Source organism: Vanacampus margaritifer, chromosome 5 (assembly GCF_051991255.1).
Source record: "Vanacampus margaritifer isolate UIUO_Vmar chromosome 5, RoL_Vmar_1.0, whole genome shotgun sequence".
Classification (NCBI taxonomy): domain Eukaryota; kingdom Metazoa; phylum Chordata; class Actinopteri; order Syngnathiformes; family Syngnathidae; genus Vanacampus; species Vanacampus margaritifer.
In genome coordinates, this window is record NC_135436.1 from 15227309 (window position 1) to 15255115 (window position 27807).

Consider the following 27807-nt stretch of genomic DNA (forward strand, 5'->3'; position numbering starts at 1 on the left):
TGACATACGGACGCCATCTTGTTACCCTGCCGAAACAGAATTGGCCAAATTCTCTCTATTGACGAATGCTATTAAATGTATTTGCATAATTGATAAATACATGTTACGTGAAAAGCCCGAGCTTTTTTTTGTTTTTGTTTATTTAATTGTATTTTATTTTAATGTGTATTTCTTTTCATTGTATACTGGTTCCTCATAGAATTTTGTAGTGTGCTATAACAAAAGCCATAATTTTGTATACATGTGTCTTTGATACAGATTTGTATGTTTGAAAAAAAAAAACATGTAAAAAAAAAAAACTCTATATACAGCTCTGGGTTGTGCTTACACTGGATCTTATACTGCCCTACAACGTGAGTAGGTTTCATGTATTTATATTTTTGTAATGTGGATTTGGAATGATCTGCAGGACAAACTTGGTATCATACTGTAATAATATACAAATTTTGAGTGAGTTGATTTGTGTGTGTGGGGGGGGGGGGGGGGGGTACAAATATTTATTATATTTTTTGTTATGCTAGACAGCCCTTTGCACTGGGGAAAAAAATACAGTATGCAGTTGTTTTGTTTTTTGTTTTTTCTTCAACCCCTTTTTTTTTTTGTTGGTTTAGGATCTAGTGGATATTTTACACTTGCATGAAAATGCACTGTATTATCAAAAATAAACTATAATAAGAGCACGTGTTTAGCACGTATGCACATACTGTATTTTGTCCGTATTTAAAACAGCATTTTTGTCATACACCTGGTTAGGAAGAACGTGGTCCTATATGTGGCCCCACAGTATGCACTGTGCTAGATACTGTATGCCTCATGGATCCATACAATATTGGCAATCTCCGATGAAGACACTAAATTCTCCGACCGCACTGGAAGGCATCATCGGTCAATCTCAAGTGCCTCCGCGCAGGCGGTGACCTCATCACTCCATCAAGGTGGTTGAATTTGAGACATGTCGGACCTCTTGTTCTGGGGAGACAGCACTTGTGGACAGTTTGGATCACAGGCATCCTCGAGTCCCGTGAAGTGGCCCTTCCCTCGTGTCGTGACCAACATTTGCTGTGGGAACCAGCACATTTTATTCCTGCTGAAGGATGGAGTTGTTTCTTCCTACGGAAGCAACTCGAGAAGGCAGCTTGGACGAAAGGTTTTTACAGGTGAAAACACCTCAGGTAAGCATGTTTTCATCATTAAAATGAAGTTAGCATTTTCCTGTCGTTGATGTGTGGAAATAAAACAGTTTTTTTAATTGACTGTGCTCTCTATACAGTAATAAGTTACAGTTTCGTTTCGTGGTAAGATACAGTAAGATCAGTTTCGTTTTAGGTAGAAGGAAAGTGCGACTTTGTGTTGAATACTGCACCCTCAACGTGTCTAAAAAGTCCTGCGGTCTATTTAAATTGATTCCGCTACGCATTATTATTTATTATTATGTATTAGCAATTTAATGGGATTCATTACAGCAGCATCATAATAAGTTATTACTTTACAAAGATAACAAAGGTCATTTTATTGGACGACCTAAAAAAAAAAAAAAAAAAGTGATTAGCGGTAAAAAAAAAAACCCACTGCATTACATGAGTACACCTGATAGTTTACTGTTGTATGCTGGTTTATATTAAACAGCAGGCAGCAAAGTAGCCGAATTAAAGCTGCCAATATGCAACATAACCAGAAAAATACTACTAAAAAGAAAAATTGATAACTAAGAAAAAAAGTACTGCTACTACTATTACTGCCACCACCACACTCACTATTAGAAGAAGAAATAGAAAAAGCTAGACTAACTGTTAGCTTGTCTGGTATATATTTATGTTGTGTGGTCATGCTAAGGCCATGTGGAGGGTCTACCTGAGGTGGTGAGCTTGGCTTGTGGGCAGGACCATTCTCTGGCCCTCTGTGCATCTGGACGAGTCTATTCCTGGGGAGCAGCAGAGGATGGACAACTCGGGTTATTGCCTGATGTTTTATATGATGCTCAGAGACCAAGGTAAGATCCCCATTCTGCTATTTGTTGAAGAAAATATGTGAACTAATCAAAAGGAGGAACATTGAGTTTTGCTGGTTAACTGTACCACGGATAAAACAAATCATGAATCAAGCCCCTTTTCACACTGCACTTATAAGGGCACAGCGTGCCTCTATTAGGAGAGGAGCTGACGGAGTGATGTAGTGCTTTTTTGGGATTATTTATTTACATGTAATGGCATGAGGACAATAGAGGAAGCCTTCATAAATGCAGTTTCTGAGTGTTCTGAGTTTTGGGACGTGCGAGAGATGACACACAGTGACGTGTTTAAGAAGTCACTAATCCCTACTTAGCCTGAAATATACAGTGCACTGTACATAGTCACTATTTGTGAAATCACTTCAAAGTACCAACATTAAAAACAATATTATGTAATAACAGTATTTTTGAATAGTTTTTTTCCTCCTAATTTTTGTCCACTGTGACTTTCTCTTCATTAAACCTTGGATGCAGTCCAGTGCATATACCACTGCAAATACCAGTGATTCAGGTTGCTTGTGGAAACTTTTACTCCATGGCATTGACTAAAGGTAAGACAGTGAATACGCTCGTCGAACAAACAGTAATTTTGTATCATAATGTGTGTGGAAATGATTAAAGGGACCATGTGTAGATTTTTTTTAATAGATTTGTCAATGTTCATTTATTTAAAAAAATCACTTTAATTTCAATAATATGCAAAAAAAATGTTTTATCACATCAATGTATATTTAATTATATATATATATATATATATATATATATATATATATATATATATATATATATATATAAAATCATAGGTTTAATAATCGTTAATTATATTACATGGGTTGCGCTGACAGAACTCTAATACAATTGATTGATCATATTTGCATATCAATATTAATAGAACAATAATTGCTGACACTTTTAAAAGCTAATATTTAAAAGTGTGTTAGTGAATGCCTGAAGTTCACACCTGCATTTGTTTGTTCCACTCTTTAGGAGGCAGCGTTTTCTCGTGGGGTTTAAACAGTCACGGCCAACTGGGTTTGGGGAGGCAGATTTCTCTGCAGTACACACCCCTCCTGGTGTGCGCACTCACTGGCATACCGGTAACCCAGATCTCAGCCGGAGCGGATCATGTGCTGTTCCTCACCTTGTCAGGCCTGGTGTACTGCTGCGGGGCCAATGCACATGGTCAGCTGGGCCTTAACAGGATTGATAGCAATGGTAACCACATGGTGAATTAACATATAGTATTATTTTCGGAAAGGAGAAAATACTGTCATTTTGTCACATTTTTTAATTAGTAAAAATTATTTATTTATTTTTATTTTTATTTATTTTTTTACCACATTTTTTAACATGTGCAACCGATTAACATGATCAAATTAAGTACTTTTTTTCCCAGTGTATGCAAAACAATAGAGATAGACTGTTATTCATTTCCTCCTGTACAGGCAGATTCAACATCTGTGTTGTTCCCGCTCTTCGACGTCTGAGTGTCTCCTTCATCACTTGTGGAGAGGCTCACACTGCCGTCTTAACAAAGGTACCGACCTCCATCAATCTGTTGGTTGTTCATGCGACAGCGTGATTCTGCCATTCGCAGGACGGCAACGTTTATACATTTGGAGAGGGAGCTCATGGTCAGCTGGGTCATGGCTCTTCTGCTAATGAGCTGTTACCCAAACTGGTGGATGGGATTGATGGAGGTGCCTCACAGGTGAAATGTGGCAGGTGAACATACTTTCCTCCCTAATTTTATTGTTATTTTTTAAATTAAATATTTATGGTTTACTATTTATCATTGATCATTATGTATTTATTATATTTTTATTTTATGTATTTTAAAATATTCTTTCATTTATTTTTTATATTTCATATATTTTTCTCATTGCTGTTAATGTTAAATGTGCAATGAAGACATTTAATTCAATGGCTCCGAGATATATTCATACGTAGATAACTTAAATAGAAGAAACTTGATAAGTGCGATAGTTAATTCTAATGTGGAATGAAAACATTCATGTATTTATTATATTCAACTCTTCTCTTTTAGACGTCACACTCTCGTTTTGGGATCCTCTGGCCAAATTTGGGCTTTTGGCAGTGGGGTGAAAGGTCAGATTGGGACTGGAAAACCAGAGGGCAGTCTGACTCCCACGCTAGTGCAACTTCCATGGAACTCTGACAGCGCAACAGTCGCACCCACAGGTCGGCATGTTAGGGAGTCTGTACTTTTCATCACATTGTAGTGATATATTGTACAGTGTATGAATCCGATGACTTTTATGTTTCTCTATTCCTCCCCTTTGTCTTTCATCGAAACAGATTTGAAAATAGCAGCCGGGTGGAATGCAAACTTTGCTTTCTCTTCATCACAGGTAAAGGCTGTCTATAATCTTAATAGTATCTACAGTAGTTTGCCATTTAAATTCTATTTTTTTTTTTTTTGGTGTTCAAGAGTGGAAAGCAACGTCAGATTATCGGAAGGCTTGATGAGGAAAAAGTACAAAAATGGCTGGCATTAAAAAAGCGCAATACAGAGGCTGAAAGGTTAAATTTGGGGAATTTTATTATACAGTACGTATACCATCAACACAATAGCTGCATTTTCAGATATTTTTCTTTTCTGTTTTTACAACAGAGAAATCAATGAGGTCTTTTTCACAAATTCAAGCCTTGTCGCAAGTTTCACAAAAAACATGTGAGTCTTTCAAATGGCTGCAATATTGCAGAATGTGTAGACTTGGCACTTCATCCGGTCTATACTTGTCTTACTATGATGTTGTATATTTGTCCGCAGTGGGCTTTCACTAAAAGCAGATGCCTTGAATGTGGACCTTGAGGCTGCCAGACAAACTTTCTCTAAGATGCTGGCAGTGCCATGGATTAAAAAAAAGGTTCACAAATCCTGATAACAATTTTCACTTTCGTTGTTTCAATGTGATTTCAATGTTGAATCATAAATTGTCTTAACCTATAGTCGGGGTGGCTCCTTTTGGAATAAGTGCGGCAAAAAAAATCTAAAGAAAAAGCAATATGTGGGCAATTTTTCCTTTGATGCTTGCTGCACTCAAGTCATGCATGATATCATGTATGGCAGCAGTTCAAAAGTTTTTGTACTGAGAAGTCATTTTCTTGTACTACTAAGTGCCGTTCAGAGGTGCCAATCCAGGTACAGAAAGTATCAATCCTGCCACAATTTTAGCCTCAGGTGCTATTTAGCTAGCTCCCTAGCTAGCTCCTATGTTGCTCATTTACTTGCTAGGGAGCAAGCTACCTTGGGGGCTAGCTAGTTAGCTAGCTCCCTAGCAGGTAAACGAGCACCATGGGAGCTAGCTAGGGAGCTAGCTAAGTATAGCACCTGAGGCTAAAACCAAACCGTGGCAGGATTCGTACTTTCTGGACCTGGATTTGCCACCTCTGGTGCTTATTAGTTCCATTCCGCATGTTGTAAAATGTTGTAAATGTAAGCAATTACTTACCGAACCTCTCTTTCATGCAGATGAATCTGGCAGCACTGATAGAGGTGCTGCTGTGTTTGCGAAACACCCTCAAATCTCCAGAGATCATCGCGGTCCTGCTCTCGTGCCCTCTCCTGCAAGATGCTTCAGCAGTTCTTTCCCTCGTCTTGCCTTTGGCGATGGTTGTTGACGAGATGAGTGAGAAGGCTCAGACAACGCTAAGTAAATCTTTCGGTTTGACTTTTTGGAGGGCAAGGTTATTCATCAGCAATTATTGAACCCTTTTCCTTGAAGATTTTAAAAGCAGCTAAGCAGTAACTAACTAGCATGTCATTCGTCACATTTTTCTTGTCGTCTGAAAAAGGTGAGCTTCATAGCAGAAAAATTATGGCACCTTACACTACTGTATGATTAAGAAATTGTGATTCATTTTTAGGTGGAATTTTCTAGACGCAATCATATAACACTGGTTCTGGTGGCCAATATTTTAATTTAAATAGCCAAGCTTCCCAAAAAATAATGTTGTAATAATTACTATGCTGACAATTTATTATTATTTTTTCTGCAGAAGGCTGGTGGTCCTCCATGGCAGCCGACATGCTGTTGCAACACATCCTGGTGTTCAAAAATGCTTTGGACTTTGCAATCCAAAGTGGCCTCTTGTTAACTCACATTCCAGGCATGAAAGCCGTGCTGGAAGTCCTCAAGCTCCTCTACAAAGTGGGCACGGTGTTTTTGTTTCACTTTGCAAGAGAACTTTGTGACAGACCAGTTCCTGATAAGAAAATATTTCCAAACTTATCATCTATCCATCTCTTTTAATTCTCACTCGGCCACATTCAGATACAAAGCTTGTCACGATATTGTTTGGTTACGTGTTGACGTGACCAGTTTGACAGCAATGTCAGTGTGTGTGTTCACATAACCAAGATTCTCTTAAAGCTACTGAACTTAGAATATTCCATTTCGAATCGCTACTGCCACCTGCTGAGGAAAAATGAAACTGCACATACCGACATTATGTCACATCCGCAGAAAATACAAGATTGTACTGCATTTAGGGGCATCCATGTATAAATCAACGGCTGAGATATCTAACTGCCAATCAGAGGGAAGATCATTTCTAGTAATTAGGAAATGAAGCTTCATGAACCACTTGCAATATGTTTTGACGCCTCTAGATGGCACTCTTAGTTTAAAGATGCAGATGCAAGATTGCACTAGCCTTTATATTTAAACCAACACTATCTAGAGCAGTGGTTCTCAACCCCGGTCCTCGAGTACCCCGATCCAGCCTGTTTTCCATGTCTCCCTCAGCCAGCACAGCTCAGCATAGTTATCAGGTTTCATGCAGAGCTTGCTGATTGGCCGATTGTTTAAAACACCTGTGTTGGCTGTTGGAGACATAGAAAATAGGCTAGTAGGGGTACTTGAGGACCGGGGTTGAGAAGCACTGATCTAGAGGAGTCAAAAAATATTGTAAGTGCTTCGTGAAGCTTCATTTTCCCATCACTACGAGCAGCACTGCAATACAATCAGAGCATAGCTTATTTACATACAGTATGAAATATTATTGAGGAACCTCACTATTCAAAGTTCCAGGCCAATTTGACTTGCCTTAAAAAGGGGCATCCTGGGGCATTCCCAACCCAAATTATTTTGCAAATCCAATAAAAGGACATCAAATATATATATACTTTTTTTTTAAAGGAGAGAGAGAAAGAAAAACGAGTCATGATCTTTATGATCAATTCCAACATATGGTTGTATGCAATGCACATATAGGTGAATGATTGTTCACACTTTATTTTATTTTATTAAATATAAAAGTCTGTTACAAGGTTTGGAGCAAAAGGTTTTGTCAGTCAAAATGTTTGTGAATTGGGTTGTAAATAAATGCAATACCTACCGTATATTTTCGCAGGCAAACAAAAGAGGGAAATCCTACAAAGTCCCGCTGAGCACCTTTTATGTTGAGGACTTTAAAAACGAGCTCTTTCAGGACGTCCACCGTTGGCATGCATTTTCTAAAAGCGAGGTAATCGGGTTGTTGGGAGTTTCCTGCTGACCAGTTTTGAAGATTTTCTATTTGTAACTACTAATCTTTTCATCAAGGATAATGCACCTGCCATCTTATGCCGGTACCCCTTTGTGCTTAATTTGGTATGCAAGGTGGCAGCCTTTGAGATCATGGCATCTATAACAAAGGTATAATATGCATTGACAGTCATTTACTAAATGCCCACCTGAGGTCTATTATACTGTATTTCACATTCATCTCTTAATTAATTTATTATTTGTCTCAACATTCGTCATCAGTCAGCTCACCTTGTCCCCCGTGGTCTGATGCCCCAACATTTCCACTCAGTAGCACCAGTCCTTCAGCTGTCACTGAGACCAAGTCACGTGCTCGAGGACACCTTCAGACAACTCGATGCGGCCGACCACAGCGCCTTCAAAAAAGAACTTGTGGTAATCAATCTTAAGATGTGTTGTCAGGTTTGGTTCGGTTAAAAAAAAAAATAATCTGATTGACCACAAGGCGTGGCTTTCAACCAATAGAACTGATTCAGATCTAGTTTGCGGGTATGCCTCCACCGAATTCTGTGACAAAAGGTGTCAGAAGTGGGACACTTAGCGGGAACAGTCTATTGTGTGCTGCAACTAAAATACAAGTTGTTCAACCCAATAGATTTGCGGTTAAAATCCGGATTCAGATGACTTTATTGAATCCTAAAAGGGCAATTCCCCCAGTCGTAATCCGTCCAAAGAAACCTGAAAACAAAAATGACCAACGGGGAGACAGAACACGAAGCCTGGTGGGTCGCCTTTCAGCGCCCCGAGTTTCTTAGATTAAAAAAAAGAAAAACCATAAGGAAAGGGAGGGGAAAAACAAGGCTCATGCTCTGCCCCTTCAAAGGTGTGTGTGTGTGTGGAGGGGGGGGGGGGTGTCCGCAGCACATACAGTAAACCTTACTACTTTTACGAAGTTTTGTGACAGATAGTGGTGTGATTAGCCATAAGGCCATCCAGAGTATATACACTATACAATTACAGATTAACTCATTTGCTCCCAAAAACGTATACAAATGTTCTATTTTAAATATTGCCATGGTCCTAAAAACATATTTATACGTTTTTTTTATGTTGTTGTTTTTTTTATGCCTTGATGCAGCCTCTGACCTGAAGAGGTTGCTTAAATCAGTGGCGGTTATTACAAAAAACGGCCAGCAGGTGGCAGCAGAGTATAAGAGATCAGACAGGGCCATGTTGCAAAAAGAGCTGATTTCCACACAATTTAAAGCAGATTTGGGAATGATGAAACTTAGCTATATTCTAATTGCTGCAAAACGGAAACACATACAAATACTGTATACTTTTTTTTCCTGATGAAAGAAGAGACGCTAATCTTTCTTTTGGTACGTTCCATGTTTTTATAACAATAGAACACAATATTCTGTGGGCCTTGCAAAATCAGTCAAAATCCAGGAAAACAGCGGGAGCAAAGGGGGTTGCTTCAGTGAAAATGGCTGGGAGTGAATGAGTTCATGTTAGGCATGCCATTATAGCTGACCATGACACAACGTGTCATACATCATTCGCATGTAAAAAGTGTAAAAGTAGCAACCGTTTTTCCAATAAAAAGATAATATTTTTTTGTTTTGATTGTTAGAGTCAAGAGTGTTTTTTTTATTGCATGTTTACTGTTGTGAGTGTAGTTTGCCGTTGTAAAGATACAAACCCAATTCCAATGAAGTTGGGACGTTGTGTTAATCATAAAAGAAAACAGAAAACTGTACAATGCTTTGCAAATCATGTCCGATCTCTATTTAATTGAAACTTTATTGTGTTTAGAAAATAATCATTAACTTATGTCATGTTATGGCCGCAATATTATGTTCCAAAATAGCTGGGACATCGGGCAAAAAAAAATGTTGAGGAGTGCTCATCAAACACCCGTTTGGAGCATCCCACAGGTGAACAGGCCAATTGGGAACAGGTGGTTGCCATGATTGGGTATCGGAATTGGGTTGGTAGAATTCTTTGTAAGCCAAGCTATTAGAGACACCATCTATTTTAAACACACACAAAACAAAAACACTTTTGTCTGTGTTTTGAAATGTATTCCTCAAGTGGTTTATTCTTTCATTCTTGTTCCATCCCAGGTGCAGTTTGTGGATGACGGCAAAGTGATGCAAGTCAACAAGAGGGACCTCTTTCTCCATGTCTTTGATGAGCTGATGGCGCCGCACTTGTTCATGTACAACGTGAAGACTAGGCTGGCCTGGTTCCCCCCCAAGGTACGACACTGTCGGAATATGACCTATGACATGCCTTTTTTACACATAATAACCAGGTTAAGTGAAATGATGTCTGACATTTCAAATGTGATGTGGTGGCTTTTGTCAAAACAGCCCAAAGTAGGGGAGAACACATACTTCCTGTTTGGGGTTCTATGCGGCCTGGCTCTGCACAACGACAACATGGTCCATATGCCCTTCCCGCTCGTTCTCTTCAGGAAGCTACTCGGGGTCAAGCCCTCATTGGACGACATGAAGGAATTTGAACCCACCGTCGCAGAGTAAGATTGTATTAAATGGAACATTAAAACCCTGGAGAACCCACGGGGTCAAATTTGGCCCCTATAAATTCTGCTACTCAAATAACAAATAGACGTTTTGTTTTTTTTTTACAAATTTAACTTCAAAAGTCCAGAGTGCCACTTGTGACCCCTGCATGGGGCCATCTAGTGGATGAATATTGCACTTACATGAGCCAGAGTGGTGGTGACAAGATGGCTGGCAACATGCTGTTTTGTTGAGCTGGAAATCAATCCAAACAAAACCATCTTCTCAGCAAACCATCAGATGGTAAAATTGTGTTTTTTTTTTGTTAATCTATTTCATAACATGTTGCAGAATGCCTAGGAGTATGTTTTATATATATATTTTGATAAATTAGCAACTCTGAGCTAGTTCAAAAAACAAGGGTTAAAATTGAAAAAAACGTATATTTTGGTGTTCAGTGAACTTATAGCAGTCATTTAATGTATAATTCATAATTTTCCAAAGAAGAAAAGGGTTCTTGGGTTCTCCAGGGTTAAGGAACATTTTATTTTGCATGGTCAAAATGTGTTCTTCCTCAGCTCATGTCTTATTGTTTACTGTACATTATCACTATGTCTAAATGAATGTTGTGAAAAAGCTCCTTAAAATAATGACACATTATTAAAGGTAGTGTAAGTACCGCATGTTACTTTGCATGTACTGTGACACAAACTGCGATTTCATGTCATCCGTGACCTTGTCTCTTCAGGGGATTGCGATGCATTTTAGAAGATTACAGCGCCGATGTCCTCGAAGACATGGAGACTACTTTTACCGTATGTCAACTCTCACACAGGTGACTACTTTCGTGATTCTGATTCTTGCTTGTGGTTGTTTTTTTTTTCAGGTGACTTGGGGCGGTGATGAAGTAGAGCTTGATCCAAAAGATGCTGATAAACTTGTCACAAGTTCCAACAAGTAAGTGTAAAGGGATACTTTACTAATTTTGCAATTTCCAGCAGTAAAATGTAAAATTTTGTCTATCATGAATGTGATAACGTCATTGTTTTTCATGTACAATTAACACCTTTAAAAACACATTTTGCCACTTGCAAATGACATCACATGTTGAGGGCTCAGGTAACAACCAATAATGCCTTACCTAACGTTTACAAGTTTACTTCATGGGAAGATTTTATTTACACTTCCAAACGGCTTGAAATTCTTACTTCACAATTTATAAAGGGCCAGAATTTTGGATCAAAGTCTTAATTCAGGTGACTTGTTTTGAAAAGGAGAACCTCTTTCTTGTGCTATTATGACACACACACATCGGCCTCAAATCCAAACAGTTGTTAAATTGTACTTTTCAAGAACACACATTTTAGTGTGATGACTGACAACGAAAAGAAAATTTATCGTGACAGTCTGTAGGTTTGTTATTGTGTGTATATTTTCATGGTAGCAAAAATACTGCTGTTTCCCAGTATTAAAATTACAGCTCTAAAATGTATTTTTTTCTTTTTTTTAAACATTAGGTTAAATAAAAACACAATTTTCCCCATTGAACACAATGTATTTAATTTGTAAACAAAATATAGAACATTTTATCATGTTCTTCCTTCCAGGAAAGAGTTTGTGTCCGCCTTTGTCAACTACGCCTTCAGCAAATCGGTGGAGGGCGTCTTTGAGGCGTTCAAGAGAGGCTTCTTCAAGGTGTGCGAGGCGGACGTGGTGGCCTTCTTTCAGCCGGAGGAGCTGCAAGCGGTGATGGTGGGAAATGAAAACTACGACTGGGATGTGTTCAAGCAGGTGTGCAAAAACAGAACAAATAATCAGCACATTGTGGATGTCGCTATAAATGTTAGGGGGCAAGGCTAACATGAAAACATAATTATATGCAAATCTGATTTGTGTGCAGATGAGTGATGGGAAAATGAAACTTCTTGAACCACTTGCTATATATTTTTTTCCACTCCTTGAGATGGTGCTCTTGGCTTAAAGATAAAAGCTAGCTATATATATATATATATATATATATATATATATGTATGTGTATATATATATATATGTAGTCTAAATGAATTAATGATTTAGATAAAAATGAATAATTATTATTTATTTTTTTAATGTCAGAGTCCAAATTTGTAAGTTGTCAAAAATAGAGATGAAAGACAGACGAAAAAGTTTTAAAAATTACCTAGAAATGTCCAAAATGTGACCTTAAAATGTCCACAAAGGAAGAGGAAAAGCTTAAAATTACCATAAAATGTCCATGGAATTGCCAAAAATGTCAAAGAATTGAATTTTTAAAAAGGCAGAAAATAAAACATTTAAAAATCAACCATAAAATGCCCAAAAACAAAAGAAGAAATCCCCCAAATTACAATAAAAGGTCCATAAAATTGCCAAAATGTCAGAATTTTTTTAAAATGCTGGGAAAATAAATGCTAAAAGACATTCCAAAAATTACCATAAAATGTCTAAAAACAAAAAAAGAAATCCCCCAAAAATGTATATATATATATATATATATATACAGTATATAGCAGAATTTTTTGGGGAAAATTACAGTAGCCATAAAGTAAAAAAACAAACAAAAAAAAACAATAGGCAGAAAATAACTAAAATATGTCCATAAAATTGCCTAAATCTCAAAATTATAAAAATAAAGACTGAAAAATTACACGCACAAAAATCCAAAAACAGAAGACGAATGGTAGAACAAAACGAATCTCGAAGTTTTGGATGATGCAAATTTTTCTCTTATGGTGGAGTTCTAATTAGTTATCGGGCCCTCACTACACACTAACACACTGTAATGTTCAAATGCGTTGCCGCTTAAGACAGTTTTTGGACATATATTTGGCCCTAAATGGCTCTTTTGACAGAAAAGGTTGCAGACCCCTGGGCTGGTGCAATGGAAATGGATTAATTTGATTAACCAAGAATGCCATCTAGAGGCATTGAAGCATATTGCAAGTGGTTCATGAAGCTTCATTTTCCCATCACTGATTCGCAAGTATATGGGGGTCAACTGGACCATTGGTTGATTGATTACTGCAAATATGAATGTATACAATTGTTCAGCTTTCAGCCACTGCTCACATTCTGTTGGTTTGTCTTTGCGAACAGAATACCGTCTATGAAGGCGAGTATCACGCTGCCCACCCAAACATTGTCATCTTCTGGGAGGTGTTTGACAGACTGACTGAGGAAGAAAAGAAGAAATTCCTTTGTAAGTGTTGCACCATATGTTTTTAAGTCATCAGGTTTTCATTAACTTCCTTTTCTTTTGTCATCAGCTTTTCTTACGGGCTGCGACCGGGTGCCTTTTTCAGGCATGTCCAGCATCCAGATGACAGTCGCCATCTTGCCCGGCTCTTCCGATCTCCATTTCCCAGAGGCCCTCACGTGCCACCACCTTCTGTTGCTACCCATCTACCTGCCGTACCCGGTCGGGAGGCAAATGTACAACAGGCTCCTTTATGCCATCAATCATAGTCGTGGCTTCACCAAAACGTATAAAACAGAAGGCTAAGGGACTTAATGCATAGCCCTTTTTTCTAATCTTAAAAAAGTAACTTGTTCTCTTGAAATGTTGTTTTACTAAATAATCCTTTAATAATCCTGAGTTGTTTGCGGTGAGGTCTTATTCTTCTTGGAATTCCTTCCAAAACATTGTGGCAAATACATTTTAACTGTGTGCTTATCTCTCGTTGTCTTCTTTAGTCTGTCACATTCTGATTCACTGTTCAATACCACATACTATCAATTCTTGCTTTTATTCCATCTGACTTTCAATATGAAAAGCAACAAATAATTTACATTGTTTCTTAAAAGGCTATCAAAACAACATGAGCGCTACTTGATATTTCACACGGCTTCACTAGCAGGCAGCCAAGCGTGTGGACATGACACATAGCACGTAAAGGTTAAGAAGTTGGCGCACAACCACGCCAACAGACCTGAAGTACATTTGAGTCCAGATCAAATGATAAAAAATCAGACAATTGTTGGAAACTTGTGTGCGTCACTCTTGAATGTGCTTTTGGTTTCATTGAATTATAAAGAAAGTGGGTTAAGTTCGTCTACGCATGTGCATTCAGTCAGCTCAGAAGACTTGATTACAGATCATTGCAGCTTCTAACAAACAGCACACGTTTAAATATTACCCAAAAAAATCCTAATTAACTCATTCGCTGCTATTGACGGCTATAAACGTCAAAAATTCATTTGAACTATTTCTATTAGTTTAAAAAAAAAATCACACTATTGTTAACAAGAGTATGAAAACCTAGAATTGTTTTTATTGTACATTTAGGACAGATATAAAATGTGTGATTAATCGTGAGTTAACTAGTGAAGCCATGCGATTAAAATTTGACGCCCCTAATTTTTTAATAATCTTTTCTTTTTTTTTTTATCGCGTCAGGCGATTAATTTTTTAAAATTGTAATTAATTGCATGACTTCTATAGTTAACTCACGATTAATCACAAATTTTAGATCTGTTCTAAATGTACAATAAAAACTATTCTAGGTTTTCATACTCTTGTTAACAATAGTGGAAAAAATTTTGTTTTATTGTACATTTAGAAAATTTGTGATTAATCGTGAGTTAACTAGTGAAGTCATGCGATTAATTACAGAAATTTTTTTTTTCCCCTGATGCTCCTAATTCTTAATCTTTTCTTCTTTCTTTTTTTATTTTATTTTAATTTTATTTTTTAAAGAAAAGATGATAAAAAATAAGGAGCGTAGGGCGATAATTTTTTTTAATCATAATTAATTGCATGACTTCACTAGTTAACTCAATCAATCAATTTATTTCATAATTTTTTTTAAAGAAAAATGACAATAAAAAGCAAAATTCAAATTCCAAGTTAGGCAAAAGAATGAAAGGGGACAGAAAGAAGTAAGATTTGTTTTGTCTGCCCCTGATCAACTAAAAAAAAAAAAAAAAAACTCGGGGTTAATCACAAATTTTACATCTGCTCTAAATGTACAATAAATAAAAAAAAATATAGTTTTTTATACTCTTGTTAACAAAAGAGGAAAAAAAAATTAACTAATAGAAATAGTTCAAATGAATTTTTGACGTCTATAGCCGTCAATGGCAGTGAATGAGTTAACAAATAATCACAGTGTGGAAAAACAGCTTAGTAAAATGTTTTAAGGAAAAAACATGGCAGTACAAAACCAAAAAACACGGGCTATTCTGTGAGAGGTACTCTCTCTTGCGCATTGTCGCATGTAGTGTCATGCTCTTACAGACCGTTAACACACAAGGGCAGCTTGAGTGCGCGTGCGCGTGCGCGCGCGTGTGTGTGTGTGTGTGTGTGTGTGTGTGTGTGTGTGTGTGTGAGTGCGCCTCCTCCCACAGAGCAGCTGCATTTATCTGATCAGGTGATAGGTGAGCCAGTACATGAAAACAGGCTGGGCCGCCGCTATCGACATTGTGAGGTACATCCTCAGCTGGTTCCTGGCTCCTCTCACTAGCCTTCCCTCCGCCGCCGCTTCGGAGAGAAGCTTCAGGCGCAGCGTGCGGGTCTGAAAATACATCGCAAACGCCAATTATTTCATGGAAAGCGTCAAAATGTCAGATAATGAATAGACATCATGTGTTTTCTTCAAATGTTTTTTTTTTCCCCAGGAAAGCTCAGTATTGTTCATTCGATTTGACATCATCATTGCGCTCCTTTTTTTTTTTTTATTAAAAAAATAATAATAAAAAAAATGTTTTTTATACATATATATATATATTTTTTTTTTTTTTTTTGCATGTGCGTGTGTGTGTGCGTGCGTGCGTGCGAGCGTGTGTGTGTGTATTCATCAGTTCACCTAAAGCCTATTAAAAAAAAATCCCATACTAATAATATAATATAATAAGAAATTGTCACTGTGTGGTGGCTCTCGCTAACAGACAGAATTAAGTAACCAGAATTAGGTTAAAAAATTCTATATACGTAGACCATGTTTCTATAAATTTTGATATTTGTTTTTTATTTGAGGCAGATATTTTTTCCCTTAAAATGTGATTTATGTTTCAAAATGTTGGTTTCAATCAAATAGCGTTGCTCAGCCTCTCTGTGCGGACTCACCATAAATACAAAAATGGCAGCACAGCACCACAGTAAAGAGAGATAGTAGGCTGGCCTCCCAAACATCAGTCCTGCCACTACGCCGATGATCATCCTGAGTAAAGGTAAACAGAATTCAGACAATCACATATTTCATTTAAAACACAAAACTAAAGACCCCGGCTAACTGTCGCGGCAGCTGGGACACGAACGTGCACGTGCATACCCGACATATTTGTAGCCAGAGAAGGCCAGCAGGTCAATGGTTGTGAGGTCGGTGCTAACGGTCACCAAGTAGAGCGAAAGGAGGACGGCCAAGACTTCCGTTATGAGCCACACCAGCGCCGAGCTTGCCTGAACTCCGAGCAGCTCGGGAGTAAACCTATCAATTAAAAAAAATTCATAAACGGGCCGAGCTTGAGCCTCGTTTACTGTTACTTACAGGCTCCTCCCACAAGTGCGAGATGAGATGTAACTGCTCGCCCAATGAAGGTGTATGTGTACCTGTCTTGTGTGCCCAGGGCCAGCCCAGCCACCAGCACGTACGTGATGAAACCCATGGCGGGGATGTAGAGATCGGGAGCGTTCACGTCAAAGCGCGGCGCCACTGGAGTGTCCTGCTGGTAGCTCACCTCCCAGTTCTGGAAAAACCGCATTGTCGACATGTGGGAAAGGAAATGTCATTGGAAATAATCCTTATTGGTGAGGCCTAACAAACGAGACAGTCAAGTCCGGTTTGGGTACGAATTTGTCAAGCAAAGGCAGATTCTGTAGGCCGTCGATTCAGATCTGCACACTTAATGAGGTTACAGAATGAAGCGGAATCATCTAAGGAGCAGCTCTAAGAATAGGATGCTTTCAATTTACCTCATGCATGTACGGGAAAACTAGAAGAGACAGCTTCTTTCCCACGTACACCGTGTCCACCGCAAAGTAGTACTTCAGCTTGGAAATGGGGATGAATCTGTCCAGCTACACCACACAAACAAATATTTCCCCACCCTCGCAAGTTGTTTTCTTTTTTGCCAAGGCAAAGATCTGTGAGCCAATCTTACATTCTTGTCCATCATTTCTTTGCCTTGAGATGCCAGTGAGCTGCCATAAGCCATGGCGAAGTTTGACATGGGTTCGGACAGCATGGACTGGCCCGGAAAAGCTGCTGCCTCATGTCCGCTATGTTGGTTCCTATCAACAGAAATGCACATTAACTGTCAGCAACTGGGATTCATATATACATTTTTTGAAACAGACCCAAATTTAAGACATATTAATGAGTGCAAAAGTGCAAGGCATTAAGTCAACTACCTTCAACATGCCTGCTCATAGAAACTGTTTCTATTATTCCTTGGGAGAAGATGGTATGAAGTGATCGGACCGAACATTTCTGATAATGTAAACTAAGCCTTAGAAGAATTAAGGGGGTTGTCCCTTGGCGCTGCCGTGGCCTGGGGGGCCCTGAGGTGTTGCGCTTGCTCTGTCCTGGCGGGGGTCGACGGCTCCCCTCTTTGGTGGAGATTTTCGTGCATGCCAGATCCACCACACCAGGATCTTTCGAAACTCAGACACAAACTGCTTCTTCCTCTGGTCGTTGAATCGGTGGAGGCTGGTGTCTGTGGATCTCACTCTGTCCTTCCTTCCTTTCCTCAGTCTCTCCTTTGGTCTCTTGAGGTCTCCCTGATTTGTTGGAATTTAGATGTTTCTGGGGTTGGTGAAGGACTCTGGTTGGTGGTGTCTGGTCGGTGCTGGATTTCACTTGCCTTTCTTTGGTCCTTCCTCGGGTCTCCTGACGGCCTCACGACTCTGGCTCCTGGATTCTGAAGTGTTCGGTTTAGGTGAACGGTATGGGATTTTTTAATAGGTTTTAGGTGAACTAATGAATACACACACCCACATACAAAATTAAAAAATATATAATAATAATAAGAAGAAATGAGTTTCCTCCGCAGGGTAGCCGGGCTCTCCCTTAGAGATAGGGTGAGAAGCTCGGTCATCCGAGAGGGACTCAGCGTCGAGTCGCTGCTCCTCCACGTTGAGAGGAACCAGTTGAGGTGGCTCGGGCATCTGGTTCGGATGCCTCCTGGACGCCTCCCAGGGGAGGTGTTCCGGGCATGTCCTACCGGCAGGAGGCCCCGGGGACGACCCAGGACACGCTGGAGAGACTATGTCTCTCGGCTGTTCTGGGAACGCCTTGGGGTCCCGTCGGATGAGCTGGCTGAAGTGGCTGGGGAGAGGGAAGTCTGGGCTTCCCTGCTAAAGCTGCTGCCCCCGCGACCCGACCCCGGATAAGCGGAAGAAGACGGACGGACGGATAATAATAATAATAATAATAATAAAAAGAGAGCAATGATGATGACATGTCAAATCGGTAAAATTACAGAATGAACTGAGCTCTCCAGAGAAAAAAAAGAAGAAGAAGAAAAAAAAGAATAATTAAGATGTTAATGTTGAATGTGTCGGGTAGGCCTCACCTCTGGTGAGATGTCTGTGAACCACAGCCGCTCGTGTCCTCAAACAACAGGCTGCCATCTGAAGCATCCACGGAACTATTTCGAAGACGTACATTAGGCTCTGGATGAGGAGGAATACAGTATGCGGTTTTGTTTTGTTTTTCTGTTGACGGGCATAGTTTGGGAACCAATTCACACACTTGTAGCATTCAGCTGACACATCTTGTTTATTGACATGTGAAGTGCAGGAGAAGTCTCGCCTTTGTGCTCCTCCCTAAGGCACCATTAAGTGATCACATCACCACGAGGTAAATCACATCATAGTGAGGACCCACCATTTCAAAATAGTATGAAACCAGTGATATTTATCTATTGTTTAGACTACAGTATTTGAAAATTAACTCTCATTTGACATGTGTGTCACCTGCCTCTGAAACAGTCGAAATTACACCCATTCGGTATCAGTAAACACTGTCAACTGACCTGAGACGAAAATTGAAATAAACATGTTGTAATAATCAATGGGATCAATGTAACGTTCCAAAACGATGAGAATGGATCATAATCGATATTGAGAACAGTCACAAACAAATAAAATCATAGACTAAGGAGTGCATCAGCAAGTAAGGCTTTCTATATTTGCTGTAGCGGCTAAATGCATTTTGTTATCAGTTTTAATACTTGTATTACAGCCAATATGCATGGATAATTTTGGTTTGTCGGCAACGATGCTACAAGCTAGCATTCATCCCATTCAATCTAGTTTACCCTGACCGGTTGGAAACTGGCGAATGAGAGCAGCCGAGAAATAATGTGATGAATGAAAGCACATACGTAACTTACGCTGTCTAGAACCTTTCGGAGTTGCAGAATAATCCATTTTGGACAGCTGCTGACCCCCTCACCGGTGCAGTCAGCAAGATCCAGTTATTTTCAGCAAGCCAATAGCTACAGTACTGTACGCAACTTCTTCGTCTGCTCGCGTTCTGGCAGGCTGGCTCATGAATACCTGCGATGCTGCCCTCCAGCGGACATATTTGCTACTTGTAGTGTTGGGAGTTCTCAACGCGGGAGATTTATTTCCATATATTTGTTTTTAACAACACATTGAATTTGAAATCAGAAATCAGGAAATCGAATGCCAAGCAAATATCTTAGTGTATGACGATTTTTTTTTTTTAATTTAGAAGGAATTTGGTGAAAATAAATCAAGAGTAGCAGCTTTATTGTCACCAATGTGCGGAAATAAAACACAAACATGATATACACACATTTAAAATAATTATATATATATATATATATATATATATATATATTTATGTGTGTGTATATATATATATATATATATATATATATATGTATGTATCTCTCTCTCTCTCTCTGTCTCTCTCTATATATATATATACACACATATATATATACACATATATATAACGTTCTCACACATTATATATATATATATATATATATATATATATATATATATGTGAGAACGTTGAAGTTGTAGAGTTGCAATAGTTGTCAGTGACCTGAAGGTGGCGGCATTTGAACGAGCACCAAATCAATCAATCGTCCGACTGTTAAGCTTTTATTTTTGGCTATGAGTTAATTATCTCAGAGTCATTCATAGTTAAAATTAGGCAATTTATTGCAGTAACTTAATAAACTACATTTTAATTCTATATGTCTCACATACAGAACTAAAATGTAGTTTATTCAGGACGTTTATTATAGGAATATTTTTTTTAACCCTCAGTTCTTATACTGATTTGCACATTTACACAACATTAATATTTTCAATATTGGACATAGACGTTTTGTTACTAAGCGACAGCTGTGCTCGTGTTTCACATGGTTTTCCATAAAACAAATAGTGTATTCAAATTATGAAACAATTAATTGTTAAAATAAAATGTAATGATTGTATATACTTTCAAACTTTAACAATACAGTACGAAAGAAAAGCATATTCAATAGTGTACAGTTGTCAAGTGTAGTGTTTTATAAACATTAGAAAACATTTTTGTTTTAATTGTGCCACTACAACCGCCAGACAATAGATGGCGAAAACGAGGGGACAAAACAAACGCTGCCACTCAAAAATTAGGTGAAGAAATAAGTTGTAGCGTAAACAAGGAAGTAGTCTCCGTTGCCACCACGTTATCATTTCAACTAAATTGTTTCTGATTCAAATAATTAGATGATGGTTCATAGCTCGAACTGGAGCTTGTGAGCGATGACGAGGAGAAAGAGGGCTAGAAGCACTTCCAAATACAAATCGCCAAGCTCCCTCCGTAGAACATGTAGAGCAGATTCTTCGCTTCATGAGTGACACCGAAGCCGAAACTTTCACCGATCACGACGTGCCACGCCACGCCAAACATCTTGTCCATGGAGTCCTTGACCATCTTCGCTGCGCTCTCGTTGTTGTCGGGACACTTTTCGAAGGCTGAAATGCACAGCGCTATGGCCTCCTCCTTCATTTCCTCAGGCATGTCTGAGTGCCTAACGATGGGGAAACTGTACGCTAGGTTCTTTCCACATTCTTCCGGGTCTGCTTCCCCAGTCTCCGTCATTGTAATTATTACTAACGATTGGGGTTGTTGGCTCGACGCTCTACTTCACGTGGTCTCTTACCGAGCACAGCGTAAGCGTCATTTTTTGTTTCGAGCGAAAGGACAACGGGGGCAGCGCCACAATACGTCACCCTTTGGAGTCTTAATGACGTTTCATTGTTTAATTGCAATTTGCATGTCCAAGTTCGACTGATTATCGTAGGCATCTCGTCAACACACTCAGACGTTGCCTTATATTAATCTGTACAAATTTGCATTTCAACTCGTCCTAAAGACAAGTACTTTAATCAATTGTAACCCTCATGATTTTAAAATATGAAATGTAATTCACTTCAACGCACCATTCAAGTCTGATATCATTTGCCACTCTCACCAAATGTCTCCATGGTGACTGCCTTTTCAATGTTGACAGCTGGACTGACTACACCTCAGGGAAAAATGAGCCTCTCCCTTTTCAAATGGGCTGTGGTGTGCCCAAAAAGGCCCAAGTTGCTTCTGTGTCACATGTACATGCATGCACGCTGTCCCCCCCCCCCCCCCCCTGCTCTCACTCAAAAGGCATACAAAGGCTGTCGCTTCTCATGCAGTAGTAATAGTTGTAAAGGCCACATGTGGACTGGAGGTCTGCTGTTAACAGCTATGACCATTTTTACTTCAACTTTTAAGAATCAGCGCACATTCATTGGTCTCTTCTTAGGTACTTGTGATAAATAAATATACTCAGCAATAAAGGGAAATGACTCATAAGATGTGTGTTACACACTGTTAACTCGAGTACTTGTATAAATAAAGTACTGTGATTGAAACATGCCTCAGACATTCTTCTCTCACACATTACAAGCCAATGTTAGTTTTTAATGTAAAAATACAATCAGAGATAAATAAAATGTGACATTTACTTTCCGGCGTAAGTAAATTCTTGTTAAGGCAATTTGTTGTACCTGCAACAAATTGTACTTAAAGCCTAACCGAATGCTCCGCAGTTTCCTTTACATTAAAGGTGTCAAAATCAAATTCGTTATGGGCCACATTGTAGTCACAGTTTCCTTAGAGGGCCACTATGACATTGAAACAACTAAATATTGTAAATGCGTATACAACAAATTAATGGAAACTAGTTTTGCAATCAGAAGTCAAGCTACTATATACTATAGTAGCTATGATAGTAGCTATAATATTTTATAATATATTGTTCAAGTTACAGTTAAAAAGGGGGTTGGTTCTTGGGATATCTCAATGTTAAAATTATTACATATGAATTTTAAATTTTGTTGGGTATGTGTAGTTTGGATATATTCTTTGTAGACACTACAATGAAAACAAATACAGTAGTTATTTATATTGGATAACCTACGGAAGACCTTAAATAGTAAACGTCTAAAGATTTTTCATGTCTTTTTGGGGGTTGGGGGGGGTCTGTATTTTCTGGTGTGTTTAACACATTACCTCTAGAGGACACAACCTGTTACATTAACATATTAGAGTTTTCATTCCCTTACTGTGCCATTATTAGTCACTCATTTCAAAATGTTTTTCCTAAAACATTGCACTGTAATCCTATCTGCACCCACCATTATCCTCATATTGAATACGAGTAGAAGACAAAAAAAAAAAAAAGAACAGCATGTTTTTACAATAGCATTAAAATTACATGTTGCCAAGGAGATAAATAAGTCAACAGACCAGATTGTTTGCAACTAAACTCCCCCAAAACAAAGTGAAAGAGATGTTGGGGTGCAGTCAAAAAGGCATACCAGCATAAGTAATTGTGCGAGGTTATCTTTGCACGCTCAAAGGAGCGAGTCCCCCCCTTCCAGACACACACACAACCATACAGAGCAATGGGTGGGGGTGTATTTGCTCATGTGCCGAATGAATAAACTATTCCATCAAGCATGAAGAGCGTTTATTGTAGCATATCTGCGACACAGCAGAGACCTTCTTCATCCTCATTTCCTTCTCCCTCCGCCCGGCTAAGTGAGTCTCTCCGCCTTCAGGCTGGCCACCATCGATCCAGGAATGATGGAGTTATCACTGATGGCTGCGCAGGTAAGGCAGAGCAAGCGAAGATATTTAAATGACTGCAAATACCGACAGGATGAAGTCAGTGATGACAGTAAAAGTGTTGCGTTCAAGGCCACGCATAGTCAGACGAGGGTTAGAGAAAGGATGTGTTTTGAATTAGTTTGTCTGTCTTCCTTAACAAAAACAATCTACATTGAGCCATTGGAAGTAACTGGACTACCAATGCAAACTATAAGTTACATTTACTGACACAACTTCTTGTACAAAAAAAAAGATAAAAAATAGATATAGAATATAGAATATAAAGAGAGGTGATATAGGGCAAAGGTGGAGGTGGCAAAGGCCAAACAAGATGCATATGATGACATGTACAGTATGCCAGGTTGGACAGTAAAGATTGAGACAAGTATCTTGACAGGTTGGCCAGACAGAGAAACAGAAAGGATGGAAAAGATATGCAGCAGGTTAGGGTGATTAACTCATTCACTGCCATTGACGGCTTCATTTGAACTATTTCTATTAGTTTAACATTTTCTCCCCCCCACTTTTGTCAACTAGTGTATGAAAACCTAGATTTTTTTACTGTACATTTAAAACAGATTAAACACATTTGTGATTAATTGTGAGTTAACTACTGAAGTCATGCAATCAATTACGATTACAAATTGCCCCTAATTTTTAATAATTTTTTCTTTAGTTTTTTTAAATCGCGTCAGGCGATTACAATTTTTAATATTAATTAATCGCTTGACTTCAATAGCTAACTCACGATTAATCACAAATGTTATATTTGTTCTAAATGTACAATAAAAAAAATGATAGGTTTTCATACTCTTGTTAACAAAAGTGAAAAAAGAGAGGTAAACTCATAGAAATAGTTCAAATGGATTTTTGACATCTATAGCCGTCAATGGCAGTGAATGAGTTAAGGGCAATGATGGAAATGTGTTGACTGGTGCCTGCAGTGTGATGGATGGAATGAATACTTACACATAAGGAAGGGTAGGTCCAGGAAGGAACAATGATTAGCAAGGAAGAAGTAGAAAGGCACGAAAAAGGATGAAAAATGGAAGAGAAAGTCAGAAGATGATGTCGGACTACGTAGAATCATTATTATGACATTGTGAACTACAGTGAAAGCAGGGACTGGGTGGAGGAACATCTGAAAAGGTGAAAGCATCAGAAAGGAGATGAAGATTAGCGGAAGTAAGGTAGAATAGGCCGACTTTATATGTGCATGAATGAGAGGAGTGGAGGGAGGAAGAGTGAGGCTGCTGGAGGAAGATATAGCGAGGGCGGAGGACTTTAAATACTTCGGGCTTTAAAAAAAAAAAAAGTACCGTAAATGGAAGAAGGTGTATTGTATGGACATAAAGGTGATAAGCATGCACATACACATACTCACCCACATACAAAATTTAAAAAAAAAATAAAAAATAAAAAATAAAAAATAAATCATAATAAAAAAAATAAATTAAAAAAATAATAATAAATATATATAAATAAATAAAAAAAGAGAGAGAGCAATGATGATGACATGTCAAATCGGTAAAATTACCGAATGAACAATACTGAGCACTCCAAAAAAAAAGAAGTGATAAGCAAAAAAAAAGAAGAAGCGAAATTGGCATTGTTTTATATTTTTTTTAGTAATTATCGAGTGATTTTTGAAAGAAGACAGCTGATGTATAAATATGCTAACTGCAGATGATAACCCAAAGATGTGACCGTTAAGTCCACAACCTAATAATCTCTTCATCATATGAAATGATGTCAACGTAATAGTTTTCAAGCGTGGTGGAAGAATATCAACAACGCTTCGCTTCTAACAGTTAGCTACCGATGCTATCGCTAATGCTGCTACCGAATCCAAAGAAGACTGTGAGCAGCCTTCAGAGACGATATTCAGGATTAACTACTATGAAATGCTCTCATACATACAACCAAAAACACTCACACACCCTCACAACTAAAATCCTTTCACACATACTAAAATCCACTCATGTAATGTGCTGGGAAAGACACATTTAATATTGTGTGTGAGTGGATTTTAGTAGTGTGTGAGCTGACTTGAGCGAGAGTGAGGTTTTTCCACAAGGAGGCATTTTTGGCGAGGGCTTTATTTAAACAACTGAGTCACTAAGTAACGGGGCAGACTTCTGGGCCTGAGGTCACGTCTTGTGGGTTGTTTGCTTTAATTTTTTTTTAAGGCTATTGTTTCAAAAATAAGTCGTTTGGAGGGAAATATCTGTCACATGTGTAAAGCTTGACAGTGGTGAGTCTCCCCCCTTCATGACGTCTCCTTTTGATTCCTTGGATGACGGTAAACAGCACTCCTTTTTCAGCCTGTTCGCTCTTTGTCCTTCAATGAGTGCTGGAGCTCGCCGGAGGGGATGTTTGTTGTCATTTTCAAGGTCCCTTAGTGAAGCGCAAGGGCTGTGTAGCCTTTGGATACGTTTTGAAAGTAATTGCTGTTGCTTTTAAGTGCAAGAATAGGACTACTTAGACCACATGCTGTCTTTTCATACGTTGCATTCGGCCCCACGTGTGTTCTATTAGCTGGAGGAAGGATTTGCTACAATTTTGTTTTTGAATTGACAACTTTTAAGCTTGCGTCAAAATAACCTTTTTTGGGGTGGGACAAAAAATTGATATTAATGTACGTATAGCAATGAAAGTGGATTTTGTGTTTGCAGAAGATGTTTGAGATGGGAAGGACTAGGGGTGTGCCAAAATATCGATTCTCATTTAGTACGATTCAGAATCGATTTTAAATGTACCAAAATTTATTTCATTTCAATTATTTTATACTGTCTTGCAAGCTTTGTCTGTGTGTGCCTTTATTTGGCGCGCTGTTCATGTTGTACCTGGTTTGGCCACTGAGGGGCAGTGTGGTTCCACGTGATCTAATACACTGTTAAGTTGTAGCCACATTAGAGAGTAGAAGGAAGAAGTCACAATCGAGTTATTTTAATAAAAGTTGTTTTTTTGCAGCGTGGAGGCGTTTTTTGAGTGATAAAAGTGCTGCGAGTAGCACGCTAATTAGCATTAGCGAGTCAGACTGGAGTAGATCATTACAATTCCTTACACATCTATAGATTGAAGCAAAAATCGTTGTCAATCAAATCATTTTGAATCAAAAGTCATTCTTAATCGAAAATCGATTCTGAATCGAATCGCAGGCCCAAAAATCGGAATAGAATTCAATCGTGAGACATTCAAAGATTCCTACCCCTAGGAATGACATATGTGATAAAGAAGAGGGGTCCAAGGACAGGTAGAATTGAGCATAAGTGGGCATTTGCTCCATTGTGCGCCATTGTGGGATGGAACTCAGCTGACTCTCGGCCAATTGAAGCGGCTCCCCTCATTCTAATTAAAATCAGGACGGTGGAAGCACACACATTCGTTTGTCTATGAAAATAGTGCCCCGTATTACTTGTATGAAAAGTCATTTTGCTGCTGAAAGGTGTCTTGATTGATCACCTGTTAATACTTTCTCATTTTCTCCTTGGGCCAGCCTGACCCAATGACCCGGTGATTGGAACTCATTCAACTGAAGGAGTTTGATGGAAAGCCTCATCTGATAGCCATCTGTTCTCTCAACACAGTAAATCAGGAGCACTCATTGTGTGGCCCTCGCTTGGGATGGATGCCACTTCTGAAACCGCTAAATATGTCTTTACGATAGTTCGAGGTTTCTATTCTTAAGATGTGATCATGCAGCTCGTTGCATTTACTGTCGGTTCACATTGCTTGTTCATGTCATGTCATTGTAACATAAAGGCAATAGTGACCAATTTATCTCGTGGCATTGCCCTTATTTGGTGATGTGTCATTGAGTAAGACATCAGCAGGGCTTTTGTCCTTAGTTTGACCTTGTGAAAGGATTTACTCTTTCAAGCCCAAATTTCTTTCTTTTTCATGCGGGAAAATGTTAGAATGACCCCAATTCAGAAACACTTATTTCAAAAGCTGGACCGCCGTCATGTGAGACACCAGCAGGCTTTATTGCTTAAGACCTTTGCCCACGAGAGCTCAGTTCAGCTGTGACCTCTACTACACGTTTTCATTTTTCTTTTGGTTTTTGTGACAGTAAATTTAAAGTAGGAGCAGCCTCTTTAAAAAATAGTTTGTGAAAAACATACGGCAAAAAGTGAACAAGATTTCAATTGAAATCTTGTTTATGTCTATCACGTGTCATTAACTCATTCACTGCCATTGACGGCTATAGACGTCAAAAATTCATTTGAACTATTTCTATTAGTTAAATTTTTTTCCACTTTTGTTAACAAGAGTATAAAAAACTATATCTTTTTTTATTTATTGTACATTTAGAGCAGATGTAAAATTTGTGATTAACCCTGAGTTTTTTTTTTTTTTTTTTTTAGTTGATCGGGGCAGACCAAACAAATCTTACTTCTTTCTGTCCCCTTTCATTCTTTTGCTTTACTTGGAATTTGAATTTAGCTTTTTATTGTCTTTTTTCTTTAAAAAAATTATGAAATAAATTGATTGATTTCGTTAACTAGTGAAGTCATGCAATTAATTATGATTACAAAATTTAATCGCCTGACGCTCCTTATTTTTTTATAATCTTTTCTTTAAAAATAAAATAAAAATAATAAAATTAAATAAAATTAAAATAAAATAAAATAAAATAAAAA

The 27807-nt window shown here is 38.4% G+C and overlaps 3 protein-coding genes and 1 pseudogene across 8 annotated transcripts in view; 2 read left to right on the forward strand and 2 right to left on the reverse strand.

Annotated features, from left to right (window-relative positions):
• The first annotated feature begins 556 nt into the window (after window positions 1-556).
• LOC144052031 (putative E3 ubiquitin-protein ligase HERC6) lies at window positions 557-13722 on the forward strand. Of its 5 annotated transcripts, none has more exons than XM_077565767.1 (23): window positions 557-1172; window positions 1834-1990; window positions 2483-2559; window positions 2996-3223; window positions 3454-3545; window positions 3606-3733; window positions 4056-4210; window positions 4328-4380; window positions 4461-4552; window positions 4644-4703; window positions 4803-4899; window positions 5505-5685; window positions 6032-6183; window positions 7388-7501; window positions 7579-7671; window positions 7783-7935; window positions 9630-9764; window positions 9879-10045; window positions 10780-10846; window positions 10918-10988; window positions 11639-11822; window positions 13146-13248; window positions 13316-13722. In XM_077565767.1, the coding sequence occupies exons 1-23, from the start codon at window positions 953-955 to the stop codon at window positions 13549-13551; spliced, it is 3015 nt and encodes a 1004-aa protein (XP_077421893.1). In that variant the 5' UTR covers window positions 557-952; the 3' UTR covers window positions 13552-13722. The 5 variants fall into 5 exon arrangements, with proteins under 5 accessions (XP_077421893.1, XP_077421895.1, XP_077421894.1 ...); XM_077565768.1 differs by having other exon boundaries at window positions 942-1172; window positions 1881-1990; XM_077565770.1 differs by lacking the exon at window positions 2483-2559 and having other exon boundaries at window positions 1024-1172.
• A 54-nt stretch (window positions 13723-13776) lies between these two features.
• On the reverse strand, window positions 13777-19534 carry yif1b (Yip1 interacting factor homolog B (S. cerevisiae)). 2 transcript variants are annotated; one of them, XM_077565773.1, is made up of 8 exons: window positions 19383-19534; window positions 18561-18660; window positions 17148-17277; window positions 16960-17064; window positions 16597-16733; window positions 16319-16474; window positions 16114-16207; window positions 13777-15562 (listed from the first exon to the last, which is right to left on the reverse strand). In XM_077565773.1, the coding sequence occupies exons 1-8, from the start codon at window positions 19417-19419 to the stop codon at window positions 15407-15409; spliced, it is 915 nt and encodes a 304-aa protein (XP_077421899.1). In that variant the 5' UTR covers window positions 19420-19534; the 3' UTR covers window positions 13777-15406. The 2 variants fall into 2 exon arrangements, with proteins under 2 accessions (XP_077421899.1, XP_077421898.1); XM_077565772.1 differs by having other exon boundaries at window positions 19374-19531.
• Window positions 19535-20794: 1260 nt separating this feature from the next.
• Window positions 20795-21115, reverse strand: LOC144052315 (dynein axonemal light chain 4 pseudogene; annotated as a pseudogene).
• A 1922-nt stretch (window positions 21116-23037) lies between these two features.
• LOC144052560 (uncharacterized protein C14orf132) overlaps window positions 23038-27807 on the forward strand; it is a 28318-nt gene continuing 23548 nt past the window's right edge. The window contains exon 1 of the mRNA XM_077566744.1: window positions 23038-23164. Within this exon, the coding sequence (XP_077422870.1) occupies window positions 23135-23164 (30 nt within the window). The 5' untranslated portion in view covers window positions 23038-23134. The remainder of the gene's footprint in view (window positions 23165-27807) is intronic.

Coding starts and splice junctions, on each gene's coding strand:
- yif1b (XM_077565772.1), bottom strand. CDS start 19,419: ATGGATTATTCTGCAACTCCGAAAGGTTCTAGACAGCGTAAGTTAC. Junction 17,065..17,147: donor AAGAAATGATGGACAAGAAT/GTAAGATTGGCT, acceptor TGTGTGGTGTAG/CTGGACAGATTCATCCCCAT. Junction 16,475..16,596: donor GCCCTGGGCACACAAGACAG/GTACACATACAC, acceptor TTTAATTGATAG/GTTTACTCCCGAGCTGCTCG.
- LOC144052031 (XM_077565767.1), top strand. CDS start 953: ATGTCGGACCTCTTGTTCTGGGGAGACAGCACTTGTGGACAGTTTGGA. Junction 1,991..2,482: donor TATGATGCTCAGAGACCAAG/GTAAGATCCCCA, acceptor CCTTGGATGCAG/TCCAGTGCATATACCACTGC. Junction 4,553..4,643: donor CGCAATACAGAGGCTGAAAG/GTTAAATTTGGG, acceptor TTTTTACAACAG/AGAAATCAATGAGGTCTTTT.